Here is a 13,638-nt window from a genome sequence, read left to right on the forward strand (position 1 = left end):
GGGCCGCGGGCAGGGCAGGTGATGCGAGGCTGCGGCCGCGGCGGGTGAGGCGGGGAATACGGCTGCGGGCGGGCCCGCGCGGGGAGCGGGGGACGCGGGCGGGCCGGGTTTTCTGGGCGCTCCCAGGAGCCGCTGCCCGCGTGCCGCCCCGTGCTGCGGGTCCCGCAGCGCTGTCTCTGCCCCGAGGGGTGGTGGCGGGCTCCGTGTTTCGCCGAGCTCCCGGCCTGTGGTGTGGCACCTGCCCGGGGAGCTGGGCCCGGGCCGGGCGCTGCAGGAGGCGTTGGGGGTTTGGACACGAGGCACTGGAGGGCAATGGCCAGTGGATCTCCTGCACTTTTTGCTCTTCCAGGTCTACCAGGATAGTGGGAAACATCTCTTGTGTCACGGGGACCTCTCCAGATGGCCCAGGAGGCTTTAGCATCTTGGCGTGTCCTGTGAGGCGCCTTATCTCGTGTCTCCCTGCCATCAGTAAGTGTTGCCCAGCAGCGCGTGGGCTCTGAGCGCAGCCAACACCCAGCGTTAATTTTCCTGCACGTGGCGGCTGCTTGATGGGATTGGGGTTGGTTATGCTGGAGTGTAGAGGAGAAGCCAGGTGGATGGTGGAGAAGTTGAGTTGGAAATATATCCAGTAGTGCTTTCCCACCGTGAGGTGGGATCCAGTGTACTTAAACTTATCCCTGACAGGCATTTCCTTAATTGGCTCTTACAGATTATGAAATTCATGGATTGCCTTCCCCCCACTCCCCAAGGTAACCTGCTTCGATGCTTAGCTATTGCTTATAGTCACAATTTTTCCTTAATAGCTGACCTAAATCTTTATTGAAACTAAGTTGATTATTATTTTGCACTATCGAGAGTATACCTGGAGTGCAATGGATCAGTGTTCTCCTGTCAGCAGGCTGGTGGGTGTTCTCAACTTTCCACTAACAATCTTTACTCACTTACTTCCTGTGTCTGTCTGGTCCCTGAGCTCTGTTAGGCATTTCCATCATCCTTGGACTCAGAAATATGTGCAGTACTCCATTGGAGATGCTGTTAGCAGTGTGGAAGTGGGGTAATTATCTACCTAGTGTATGGCATCCCTCTTAAAAACATTCCAGAATGACGCTGTTTTATTTGGCAAATTTCTCACATTACTGAAATATTAAATTTGTGATCACCAGCTCCTTTTTTGCTATACATCTACTTAGGGGATTATTCCTGATGAGGTATCCAAGTTGGTGGGGTTTTTTTGTTTTGATAAGTATATTATTTTGCACTTGTTATTAGTCTGAGAAGAAGTTATCTTGATCAACGTAATGTAACTTTCTATGCAGTTTTAGTCTTTGAAATCCACTCTTCCTCCTCTTGCTCCAAGTGTAGGATCATCCACCAGTAGTTAATTAAAATACCAAGTGGTGTCAGGCACTGCACATTGGGGTAAACCTGCCCAGTTTGAAAGTTTGACTTGCTCAAACACTTCTTGCTTTTCATGTTTCCCACTAGAGCTCATTCCACTTGCTCATTCATGTTTCCCACTCATTCTGTGCCATGGCTTTGCAGCTGTGCCAAATCCTATGGAGAACCTTAAATGAGGAAACCATCGATTCCTTTGAATTGACTTTTATACTCAGTGTGCTCAGCTGTGCTCTATGAGCTCACAGCTCATAGAAATACATGTAAAATCCCAAACTTTTCCAAAGTCTTGGTGCCTTGTGTATGGCTTCTTTTAAATTCTTTTCACATTCATTTCTTCAGAAAAATCTGCTTTGATCCCAACTTTCTTCAAAACTGCATTTGCATTTTTAGAGAGCTTTTTGGAATAAACATGCAAATTCCTCGTTCTCACACGCTTAAGACAGGATCAGATTTGTAGATAATACATTAATGCTTGGTTATACTCGTAAGGGATTACTTCATCTGATCACAAATGGTCCATGAAGTTGAGAGCGAGAGGTGATGTTTTGAGAATTGTTAATACTGAAGTAAATCAGAAAATATTCTGAGAACAGCAACTTGCTGATTAGAATGAAAGGACTGGTGTTGCGATGAAAATGCAGCAGAAATCTGATGGTAAGCCTATGCAAACAGCAAAGTTTCTTTCTCTTAAAATTGCATTTCACTGTGGAAACATCGTAAACTAAAAATTCTAGGGTTTGGTGACTAAGCATAGATGAACATTATATGTACATTGACTTCACTGGAAGGACGAGTCCAGCGTTGGCAGGGTCAGAAGCTAAGTAATCATACAGATATTGTCCTCTATCCTCTACAATAGTTTATTTCTCATTCTAATTTTTTTAGATGTCTCACTTTAAAAATCATGGAGCTGGGAAAGGCAAAGCTTCTGCGAACCGGCCTCAATGCCTTATGCCAAGCAATCCACCCTGTGCACGGGCTTGCCTGGACAGATGGGAAGCAGGTGATCTTGACTGCATTACACCTTCAAAACGGAGAGCCCAAATTTGGTGACTCGAGCGTTTTTGGTCAGTTTGAGCACGTCCACGGGCTGTACTGGGGCCCATGTCCCCCCGAGGCCCCGGCCCTGCTCACGGTGCAACACAAGAAGCACATCACCATTTGGCAGCTCTGCTTCAACGGCGCCGACAGGAGCAACCTCCTGGTGTCTCAGATCTGCGACATCAGCGAGCCGTACCCCGTGCTGCCCCAGGGCTGTGTGTGGCACCCCAGCAAGGAGGTCTTGGCCGTGCTGACCACCCGGGACGCCTCCGTCTTACCCTCCGTCCACCTCAACAACTCCAGAATTAGCGCGGAGATCAAAGGCAGCGGCCTCATCCACTGTGCCTGTTGGACCAAGGAAGGCAACCGCCTGGTCGTGGGGGTGGGCAGTGCCCTTCACTCCTACATTTGGGATGATGCTCAGAAAACACTGAGTGCTTGTTCTTTCTGCCCAATCTTTGACGTGGGAGGCTACATCTGTGCCGTGGAGGCGACACAGAACTTCCAAGTCGCCGTTGCCACTGAGCTCCCTCTAGACAAGATCTGTGGCTTAAATGCTGGTGTTGCATTTGAGGTTCCATCAAGTGTTGAAACCGAGTCCTTCCCCTCTCAGTCCAGCTTGTGCGGAGAGGAGGAGTATTCCATGGATGGGGGGAAGAAGTCACTGGACTCTGAGAAGTCCTTGTCTGTAGTGACATCTCCTGTGGATCTCACTCACATACTTTCTAGCAAGCAGGGTGCTGATTCCAGCCCTCTCCTTCACCTGAGGCCCAAGGACTACCTGACGGGAAGTGGCCAAGATTCTTCACACCTCATCTTGGTGACTTTTGAAAGAAAGGTTACCTCTACCAAAAAAGCGAGCATCCCAGGCATTCTGGTTCCTGACATAATGGCTTTTGACCCCAAAACTCAAACTGTATCGGTTGCCTCCAATACTTGTAATGTTATTTTAGTCTATTCACTGACTTCATCCAATTTACCCAATATTCAGCAAATTCAACTAGAGAAAAGTGAGAAACCAAAGGGTTTGTGCTTCTTGACCAATAAACTGTTACTGATAATGGTTGGAATCCAAAAATTCAGTGACCCTGCGTTTCTTCCCTCTTCAAGGTCAGACAAATACATGATCCGTTTGATAATTAAGAAGCTGATGTTTGAAATGGGTCCTTCAACATTTCCATCAGTTAATGGCAGTTCTGGTTTGAACCTTTCCAACATTCCTCGTGATCCCTCTAGAGACGTTCACCCCCTAAGCCGTGGGCTCCTGATACCGGATCGCTCTGCCCTGCAGTCCCCTACGAGCCGAAGGAAACTCATTGAAGAAATCAAGAGTCCTACTTATGAACAAAACCTTGTGTCGAACGTGAGCGACTTCAAAGACAAAAAGATTCCCCTGAACTTACCACCAGCTGTTGAGATTTTGGATGCTGAACCAGTCAATCGGACCGTGGCACTGTCTGCTGCATCAAACAAGCCAACGTCTCCAAAAAGGCAGGCAGAGGCAGCGTCCAGAATACCCAATTCTTACAAGAATAACCTGTTCACTGAAAAGGAGGCAAGTTACTTCTTGAGAAATGTAGAAAAACTGTCTGGTAACTTCACAGAATTGCAGCAGCACCTCTGTGAATTAACTGAGCTGCTAAAATCTGGGAAGAGAAGTCTTCCAGTGTATCCATCTTCTCAGGAACCCTCTTTTATTAACATCACCTGCCAGGTAATTTTAATATTGGAAGCCATAGTGATGAAATCTGTTTATGGCTGTATGTTCTTCGTAATGCTCAAGTAATGGTCAATAGGATTAGATTTCCGTTCTGTTCCTGCAGATGGGACTACTGTTACAAGTCCCATTACTCAGCAGGCTTCCAGTGTTTTTAAAGCAATGGAATATCTGGGAATGTGCAGCTCCCTTGTGCTGGGCTGAGCCCCTCAGCTCATACCTGCTCCCTCTGCACGGAGGCTGCTCAGACTCCACAGGACCCACGTGTGGCAGCTCAGTTGTGGAATTAAAGCCCTATATGGAGTTCTAGGAAGGGAATGTTTTTCCTAGGCAACTTCTAAAGCTTCATGTTCAGAAATTTAGACAAGTGAAGATTTCCACACGTGGGAATTGGTATCCATCTCCCACTCTCCTATGAGGACAACTAAGATAATGGAGACTGAAACAAAAGCAAATTGCTTTGGCTCTGAAACAGAAAGGTTGCTAATTAGCATCTGAGGAGAAAAGAGACCCTTAGGGACACAATAGATAATTCCATTAACATAGCTTAAAAATGGATTTAAAATGAAATTCCATGTGAAAAACACTTTCCTTGGCTGAAAGATTTGCTCTTGCAAATCTCATGCTAGAAAGGGTAAGTTACCTGATTATCAAAACCTGGCACAAATCTAGTAGGTCTCCTCTAGAATTCAGATTAATAAACCTTAGTCAATATTCAAAGTCATCTAAACTGCCATTTTCCTTTCAATAAGCTCTTGTTTTTCAGCTTTATTATTGCAAAAAATTAATATCAGCTTTTGTAGCATTGAACTCTTAGGTCCTAGATCATATTCCCTCACTCTCTTCACTTTTTTCCATTGTAAACATTTAATAACTATAACAACTTATTTTTCTAGCTCAAACATTATTTATGTTTGGGGTGTTACTCTGAAAAGTGAACATTTCCCTCTGCAGGTCTGAGGTGTTTTTTAGAAACCTGCTTTAATTTGAGGTAGCACAAATATTTGTTAAATTTTGGTACTCTGTTCTCTTTTTCCATGTGGTTTGAAACTGAGTCCTAAGTATCACCTTGTCCTGGTGTTCAAGACCAGGCTGGATGGGGCTCTAAGCAACTTGTCTAGTGGAAGGTGTCCCTCCTTCTGACAGGGGGTTGGAACTGGATGATCTTTAAGGTCCCTTCCAACACAAAGCATTCTGTGATTCCAAGAGCTGGATTAGCTGCACTCGCTTGTAGATTCACTAATTAAAGTAGTGCCTCAGTTTCACCTACATACTTTGCTCACTGATGATTTGTGGCAAGAAAAGCATTTGACTTGAATTACAAGTGACATTGGAAAGTCTGGCAGAAAATGCTGGGTTTTAACTTCAGCCAGAGTATTTTTGATTCAGAAATCATTAACAGGCAAACAGGGATCCTCACCTCATGTGCTGAGCCCTGATGGTTTCTCTACTGTCCAGGTGATTAGCTGTATTTTACAAAACATTGAGGAAACCCAAAATGTCCCAAATAAGCCGGGTTTTGACAGGGCAGGGTTTAGCAGTGCAGAAGGCAAAGAGCATGTGAGAATCTTCAGTGCAAGAGCATTGAAGGTGTGAGGGGGGAGGCTGAGGTTGAATATTAGGGAAAGGTTCTTTACCTAGAAGGTGGTTGAGCACTGGAACAGGCTCCCCAGGTAAGTGGTCACAGCACCAAGCCTGGCAGAGTTCAAGAAGAGTTTGGACAACACTCTCAGGCACATGGTGTGACTCTTGGGATGGTCCTGTGCAGGGCCAGGAGTTGGACTCAATGATTCTTATGGGTCCCTTCCAGCTCAGGACATTATGTGATTCTGTGATCTCCACCCTCCCCTCTGCTATACACTCTCCTTGTGGGTGCATGGATCCTTCCACAGCATGGAAAAGAAGTCAGAATTTACTTGATTATGTTTTTGTCATTATCCAGAGATGTTATCAAGGCTTCCCTGCAAAGTGATGTGGTTTTGTGAATGTTATCCTACACAAGGACACTGTTTGTAGTATTGGTAAAAACTGAGCTTTAGCAGATTTAAAAAATACTTTGCCTCACTGGGCATATTCCTTGGACATGCTTTTGTATTTAAGCCTTGGGGCAGCAATGGTCAGAGGTGAGACAAACAAGCTCTTCTGACTTGTGAGTCTGTCATTTGCCCCAACATTCATGAGCAGGAGCTCTCTCATCTTCTTAAGTTGTGGATCAGGGATCAGGGACAGAGGAGGATAGAAAACCTGCAGCTTTACAAGCTCCCTGGGGAAATATCCCTCACAGATGGAAGGATAAGTGTGAGGATTGTGCTGCAGATGAAGCTCATGGTTTCCTCAGCAGCAGTGCATGATTTCCTCTCCTGGTGTTCTGACACGTGCTGAATGAGCACAGGTCCTTGCTGCTGTCACTCACAGTCCTGCTGTTTGAGAGCTGAGACTTTAAGGGATAAATCTTGCAAATGGGTCTGAATGAATGTAGTGTTTGAGTTTCTGTAAATGATGCCGTTGAAGGCACGTCTGATCCTGCTTTGATCAGTGCCATTTTGACATCTATGCCTAAATATACGTCTTAGCATCTGAGGACTCTTTCTTGCATTTACAGAAGCAGCTTTCCAGAAGTGATTCAGATGAAAGTCGGGCCGTTCTTCTCTGTGGTGGCAAACTCTGCCTAAACGTCGTCCAGCAGATATTCAACCTCTCTCTTGTGGAAATGCAGCATGGTATGTTGTGATTATCCAGGAATACAAACACTTTAAACACATCTTGCCCAGAGAAGTTGTGGATACCCCATCCCTAGAAGTGTCTGAGGCCAGGTTGGATGGGACTTGGAGCAAGCTGGTCTAGTGGAAGTTGTCCCTGCCCATGGCAGGGGGTTTGGAACTGGATGGTCTTTAAGGTCCCTTCCAACCCAAACCATTCCATGATTCTGTGATTCTGTGTGACATTCTCAGTAATAGCAATATGCATATTCCATCTGGGGAAAACCCCAAGGAATAAGTAATGGAAGATTATTAATAAAAGTTTGCTCATTTGTTTTAGAACTTAAAATTTCTTCTCTGGGCTTTTTACTGAGAAGAAGCTTTACATTATAAAAAAAAAAGTGCAAACTTTTATGTATTGATACCTCCTTACCAAGTAACTGGTTACACAGGGAAGTTACTGTCAGTACTGTTTTATGTTTTCAGCTATTCTGAAGAGAGAAGCCTAAGTAACAAGGAGGTGAGGGTTGTCTGGTGGTTTGGGGAATACAGTTTTCTATATTTTAATCTGTAGCTCCAGCATCTGGTCTCCTTTAAGAAATCTTTTAGTTTTTATAAATAAATAATTAGTTCTGTACACTCTAGCAGTGCGTTTCACATCAGTTTTTGCAGTGAGGAAAACTGCCTGTCTTACTGCTGTTGTCCTCTCTGCTGTTACCAGTTCATGCCATGCCCATCCCATGTGTCTGTGTACGTGTCGATCTGGAGTGCCTTACTCATGGCAAAAGTAGAAAACACACTTTTGGGATATGATCTCCCACTACTCCAGGTGTTCCCTGTACTATATTCCAGCTTTTGTCCCCACCATGTCTGCTGTCTGCCTCCTTGCAGACCATTGGGCAACCATCCCAAAGCCTAAGGCTGTTGTTCTTACCTTTGTGCAAATTTTGTTTCTCTTTAGTTAGTTGCTGGAATATGAATTTCATTATTTGAAATATAAATAGGCAAAGTAGGAATGGTATTTCCAAGTTTGGTCCAAATGAGATATTAAGCCAAAAGATTAAAGTGTTGTGGGCTTTTAAGCTGCAATCTTCTTGTGACCTTACTTGTGACGTGAAGTTATGTAATTTAAATTTACAAACAACTGGAAACGTTTCTCTGAATTCCCTCTTCCCCCCCATGAGCTCTGTTTTCTTGCTTCATCAGCTTAATGGATGCAAGTATGAACATTTTCTGGTTTATATGTATTGATAGAAGTCAGTGTTTCAGATTCAGTAAATTATTTCAAATTGTAAAAAAAAATGCTAGTGATGAAGTCAAATAGCAAGGGGACTAGAGACAGTATTTGCACAGTATTCTTCCTTGTATTTATTGGAATTAAGTATATTGAAATTACATTAATAAAAGAGGTTTCTGCATTGTCTTTATTACATTAATTTGTAATTTAATTTACCAAATCGCTACTTTTTACAGTATCTACACCACTTTAGCACTGTGAAGTAGTTTATCAATACCTATTTACAAACAAGTGTGTATGCTTATGAATTCTGTTCAGAATTTTATTCCTCCTCATTTGAAGCATGCATTTATTATTTTCTCATCTCCTCGTGGCAAAATTTGTCATATTTGCAAAGTGTCCTTTATTTTGGACATTATACAACCTGTGTCTTCCCATACTTACTTTCTTTTTTTTTTTCACTAGAAAAGCTGTAAATATACAGCAGCATTTAATTCTAGAAGAAATAGGTTTTATACCTTAAAGCAACCTAATTAAACAAAAAATCCTCAACAGATGTTTACGTGTGCTCACAGGTTCCTCTTGGATCGTTCTCACGGCGGACAGCGAGGGCTTTGTCCCGCTGACGTTTACATCCGCGCAGGAGATCGTCATAAGAGATGCCAGTGCAAAAGGCTACAGTGCCCGTTCTTCCAAAACTTTGGACATCATCAGCTCCACACAAGGGTGCAGATCCGCTCCTTCCGAAAGCCTGGATATCACTTCGGAAGTCCTCAGGGACTGCTCTTCCAAGACCTTGGACAGCGGCAGCCCCTCGGAACAGCCGGGCAGTAAAGTGTAGTTTTTGGCAGTGATTTTGTGATGCCTGTCTGATGATGGGGGGGCTTTTACATTTACTGGGTAGGACTGTGGGTTCTCAACAGCAGTCTCACATCTCTGTTGGATTTCTATAATTTTTTTTTTTACATTGTAAATTATTTATTTGATCCTCGGAAACATTCACTTTTTTTTTTTATACTGAGCAGTGTTTTTTAACTATGCCTCTTGCAGTACAGAGCAGCTCTTTGTACCAGCGGTTGAAAATGCGCGTTCTTACAAATTTCTGGGCTCAACTTTCCATCTTGGTCTTTAATACATTGGTGTTTTTAGACAATAGTAAACTTGGATAATAAAGAAATCCTTGAAAATGCTGCATTGTCCCCCTCCTTCCTCCCTTCTGCCAAAGCCTGAAATATTACACTGATGTTACTTAGGAACAGTGCCTGCAGAAGTGGGTTTGCACTGGTTTAAGCACCAGTTTAGGTTCATGGAGTTTGGGACAAAGTAGGTTCATATGGATTATCCATAGTGTGCAGAAGCAAGAGCCTTTTCCCTTCCTGTGCCTGCCCTTCACACCTCTCTGTGCTTCTGTCTCTCTGTGGGTTTGGGGAATTGCCTGTCATGTGTCTTGTCTTTTGTGGTGAGAACATCCAGTTAAAAGCTGACAGAAGAACATGTTCCATGGGCTTTTGTAGTGAGAGAAGAGAGAGAAAATGCAAAGGTGAAATTAGAAAAAGTTTATGTAAGCACAAGTTTATGTAACGTGGATTGCAGCACTGAAGAAAAGACTAATCCAAGATTGCTCCCCATAAAATCATAGCATGATAACGTTAAGCAGTTTATCAGGCTTTCACAGTGGCACTTAGTATGTGAGAGGGCATCAAGTGACTAGATTAAAGAATTGGAGCTGCTATCTCAGGACTAAGATAATCCCTTTTTTTTTATTTATTGCCTTTTTGGAAATTTAACCACTCTCAAAAAAAAAATCAGCTGCCCACAAAAATATGATATGAAAGTTACAACAGTAGCAAAAGCTGCAGAGAACACTCAGCATTGGGTGGTACACAACTTGAAGTTACAGCTTTTGATGAATAGGGGAGGAGGGGAACAGGTGAAATCATTTGGCAGCTGTGGGCTTCATCCTTTACATAACAATCATCTGTTCTCTGTGATGGTCACTGTTTAATCAGGAGGTGGCCTGTGATTACAGCTACCAGAAAGTCAAGAGTCCAGAGCCTGAGCACTGGGTGTGCATGCAAAGCAGGCTGGATGCTGGGGTTGGTCCGTGTTTCTTCACAGCCACCTGACAGTCCTTTTTCATGCCTGTTCCTGGTTTCAACATCCCACTAACCCACTTAGGAGGAAAGGGTTAGGGCTGAGCACTCTTGGCTCTGCGTGACATGTTGGCCTTGGATTGCTCATGCCTCAAATGCTGCTTCTATAATTTTGTTACGCAGCAAAACAGTGTATAAAAATGATCTGATTATTTTGGAATTATTGCCCATTTGTATTATGTCTAGAATGACAAAAGACAGTCTCCCACCAAAAGCATGCTCAGTCTCAGGTTGCACCAAACAGATTTGTAGAGTTCCTCCAGCTCCCCAGGTGAGCACCAGGAGCTACACAGGACATTGCCATCTGGGATAACTGGAGCAGGCACAGCAAGTGCAAGTCACCCACTAGAAGGTGTCAGTAGTTTGGTCAAGGGATTACACTGGCTCTTCATAGTGCACTATGTGCGTGTGGGCAAATACTGCATTTAAAGTATAACCCTAGGAATCTCAATGAAATCCTTACATTAATAGCATTGCTCATTTCATGGGATCCCCAAATGGTTTGGGCTGGAAGGCACCTTGAAGATCCTCTAGTTGCAACCCCCCTGCCATGAGCAGGGCACCTTCCACTAGACCAGGTTGCTCCAAGCCCCATCCAACCTGGCCTTGAACACTTCTAGGGATGGGGCAGCCACAGCTTCTCTGGGCAACCTGTGCCAGTGCCTCACCACCCTCATAGAATATAATTTCTTCTCAATATCTAATCCAAACCTGCTCTCTGTCACTTTTAAGCCATTTCCCCCATGTGCCCCATCAGCACAGGCTCTTGTAAAATGTCCCTCTCCAGCTCTGCTGTAGGCACTGGAAGGTGCTCTAAAGTCTCTCTGGAGCCTTCTTTTCTCCAGGCTGAACAACCCCAACTCGCTCATCCTGTCTCCACAGGGGAGGTGCTCCAGCAGCTTAAGCATCTTCATGGCCTCCTCTGGACTCACTCCAACAGGTCCACATCCTTCCTATTTTGGGTGCCCCAGAGCTGGATGCAGCACTCCAGGTGGGGTCTCAAGGAATCTTCCCAGTGAGATAGTGTCTGGTTTGTGCAGCAGATTTGGTGCTTAGTTATGTGAAAGCTCTCTGATTTCATACTTTAAGCCTACAACATGCACACATTTTTGTAACCATAATACGCAGCACTCTTGCTGTGTATCTGAACTGTGGTCTTGCAGAGAGTTAAGGTTTAAAAAAGCATTAAAAAAAAAAGTGGAGCTCAAGGAACTGGTGATCCCAAAAATTGTAGGAAAACAAAACTCCTTCCCTCTCCTGCCAATTGTGTGAATCCAACTCACCTTTCCATCAATCAGTCTAGAAGTTTTCTGAAGGGAAAGACTCTATTGTAACAGTTTGAGACTGTTTTTACATAACTGTGATATGAAATTCATATGAGGTATATGATTGACCACTAGGCACTAGACTGCTACTGGCTGTACCCTATTGAAAGGGACTTTGAACTGAACTTGCCCTCTCTTCCTCATCTTCAAATCTGGACAAAAAATACCACGTCTGAAAGGACATGAGTTTCCCTTATGGAAATTCTTCCTCTCAAGAAGATTGATTTAATTTTGGGCTTTCTGTCTACAGCCCAGAAAGGTAAGTAGAGAAGGAAATGAACAAGTGATACTTGGAAACAAACTCTGAACCCAAAAGCAGGGTTTGCTTTGAAACATCGTCCACTTCAACTGCTTTACTGGGAATGCAGAAGGTGAATAGAGATGAGAGGATGCAGCAGGGATTGAACTGAGCAGCAATTCTTATAAGGTACAGGAGTGACTTAAGGAATTAGTACTCAAATCTTCAGAGGCCTCCCTGAAAATCCAATGACCTGACACAGAAGGTCCCAGCCTTCAGGAGCTCCACAGGGACAGATGTCTGAGGTGGTATCCACCTATTAAAGTGGGGGACTCAGCACAAGGGATCTAATCCAGCTAAGCCTCAGCAGGTCAGGGAGCTCAGAGACCTGCAGGCACAGCGAGGCAGGAGGGAGAACACGTCTGCAGGAGGCACAGCCGGTGTCCAACAGCAACCAACCCCCTCCACCTGTGCCTGGTGGGAGCAGCAGCTCGGGTGTGTGGTTACTTGTGACCTGCAGGGACCTGATCACTCAGGAAGATGGTGTAACCTTGGAAGATTTTAGGGGAGGTTTAGGTTGGATATTAAAAAGGTTCTTCACCCAGAGGGTAGTTGGGCACTGGAACAGCCTCCCCAGGGCAGTGGTCACAGCACCAAGGCTGACAGAGTCCAAGAAGCGTTTGGATGATGCTCTCAGGCACATGGTCTGACTCTTGGGGATGGTCCTTTGCAGGGCTAATGGTTGGACTCGATGATCCTTGTGGGTCCCTTCTAACTCAGCATATTCTGAGATTCTGTGATTATTGCTAGGCAGGAACTACAAGGGGGATGAAACTGGAAGAGGAGACTGGGTTGACAGTTGGACTTGATGATCTTAGAGGTGTTTTCCAATCTTAATGATTCTATGAGTCTATGACTAGTTACCAGTTCAGCTACTGACTGCCAGCAGCCAGCCCAGTATGGAAGATTTGGGCTGCCATCACCTTGCCTTCAGCAAGGACAAGAAATTGGGCATGGTTTGCCTTATGGAACACTACCCAGTGACATGTAACTCCATTATCTTTCCCTTTCCTTCCTCTGTGTAAATCCATTTGTTGGAATTGCTTGCATGCTGGTGGGGAAGTGCTGTCCATTAGGCACCCAACTGGTTTAATGCAATCTCCCATGTTCTTGTGACTGTATTTGGGTATTACCTGAATGAGAACCCCTGGGGATTGAAACTGGGTCCTGTTACTGCCAAGCAGCAGGAAGGCAGGAGGTTTACATTAGATTACCATTTAATCTGAGTGGTTGTCAATAGAAGAATCTGCTTCTTTCAGTCACATGTTCTGAACATATGTAAGGCATACACATAATTTAAAACTGACAAGGAGACATACAAAGCTCATTCATTTTACAGCACCAACACTGAGACCTAAAAAAAGAAAAGTACAAAAATAATCTTACTCTGCACTTAAGTCTTCCATTCTTTTAACTTAAAAAAATACATTCATTTTCTTAACAAAAGTACAACTCTGATAATCAACTAAAATAATGAGATTTTTGAAATATAAAAATAGTCTGCTCCATTTTATCTACAGCTTTCTCTTTTCTTGTAGCAGTTCCCATTGCTGCTACCATATGCAAAGTGAGGACTGAGTACACCTCAGGGAGATAAAGATCACATTGTCTCTCTGGAGAAGAGGAAAACAGTTTACAATCAACTGAGTTTACCTAGTCTGAATTCAGACTGGGTGTTGTGCAATTTAGAAGCAACTGCACAACTGATCTAGAAATAATATATTAAGCCACATTCAAATAATTCTATTCAACCCCAGCCAGTAGTTCTGC

General features: G+C 44.1%; 1 protein-coding gene across 2 annotated transcripts; it reads left to right on the forward strand.

The window, feature by feature from the left end:
- Window positions 1–304: 304 nt before the first annotated feature.
- LOC103763541 (WD repeat and coiled-coil-containing protein) lies at window positions 305–9,282 on the forward strand. Of its 2 annotated transcripts, XM_018088783.1 has the most exons (5): window positions 305–468; window positions 710–749; window positions 2,284–4,153; window positions 6,759–6,876; window positions 8,668–9,282. In XM_018088783.1, the coding sequence occupies exons 3-5, from the start codon at window positions 2,303–2,305 to the stop codon at window positions 8,931–8,933; spliced, it is 2,235 nt and encodes a 744-aa protein (XP_017944272.1). In that variant the 5' UTR covers window positions 305–468; window positions 710–749; window positions 2,284–2,302; the 3' UTR covers window positions 8,934–9,282. The 2 variants fall into 2 exon arrangements, with proteins under 2 accessions (XP_017944272.1, XP_008928560.1); XM_008930312.2 differs by lacking the exon at window positions 710–749.
- The last annotated feature ends 4,356 nt before the right edge of the window (window positions 9,283–13,638 follow it).

This window comes from Manacus vitellinus, unplaced genomic scaffold (genome assembly GCF_001715985.3).
Source record: "Manacus vitellinus isolate BGI_N305 unplaced genomic scaffold, ASM171598v3 scaffold_11_pilon, whole genome shotgun sequence".
Lineage (NCBI taxonomy): Eukaryota > Metazoa > Chordata > Aves > Passeriformes > Pipridae > Manacus > Manacus vitellinus.

What these genes read in the sequence shown, in the direction of transcription:
- LOC103763541 (XM_018088783.1), top strand. Translation starts at nt 2,303, where the DNA reads ATGGAGCTGGGAAAGGCAAAGCTTCTGCGAACCGGCCTCAATGCCTTA. An exon ending in TTATTAACATCACCTGCCAG is followed by an intron (nt 4,154 to 6,758) that starts GTAATTTTAATA and finishes TTGCATTTACAG; the next exon opens with AAGCAGCTTTCCAGAAGTGA. An exon ending in TCTTGTGGAAATGCAGCATG is followed by an intron (nt 6,877 to 8,667) that starts GTATGTTGTGAT and finishes GTGTGCTCACAG; the next exon opens with GTTCCTCTTGGATCGTTCTC.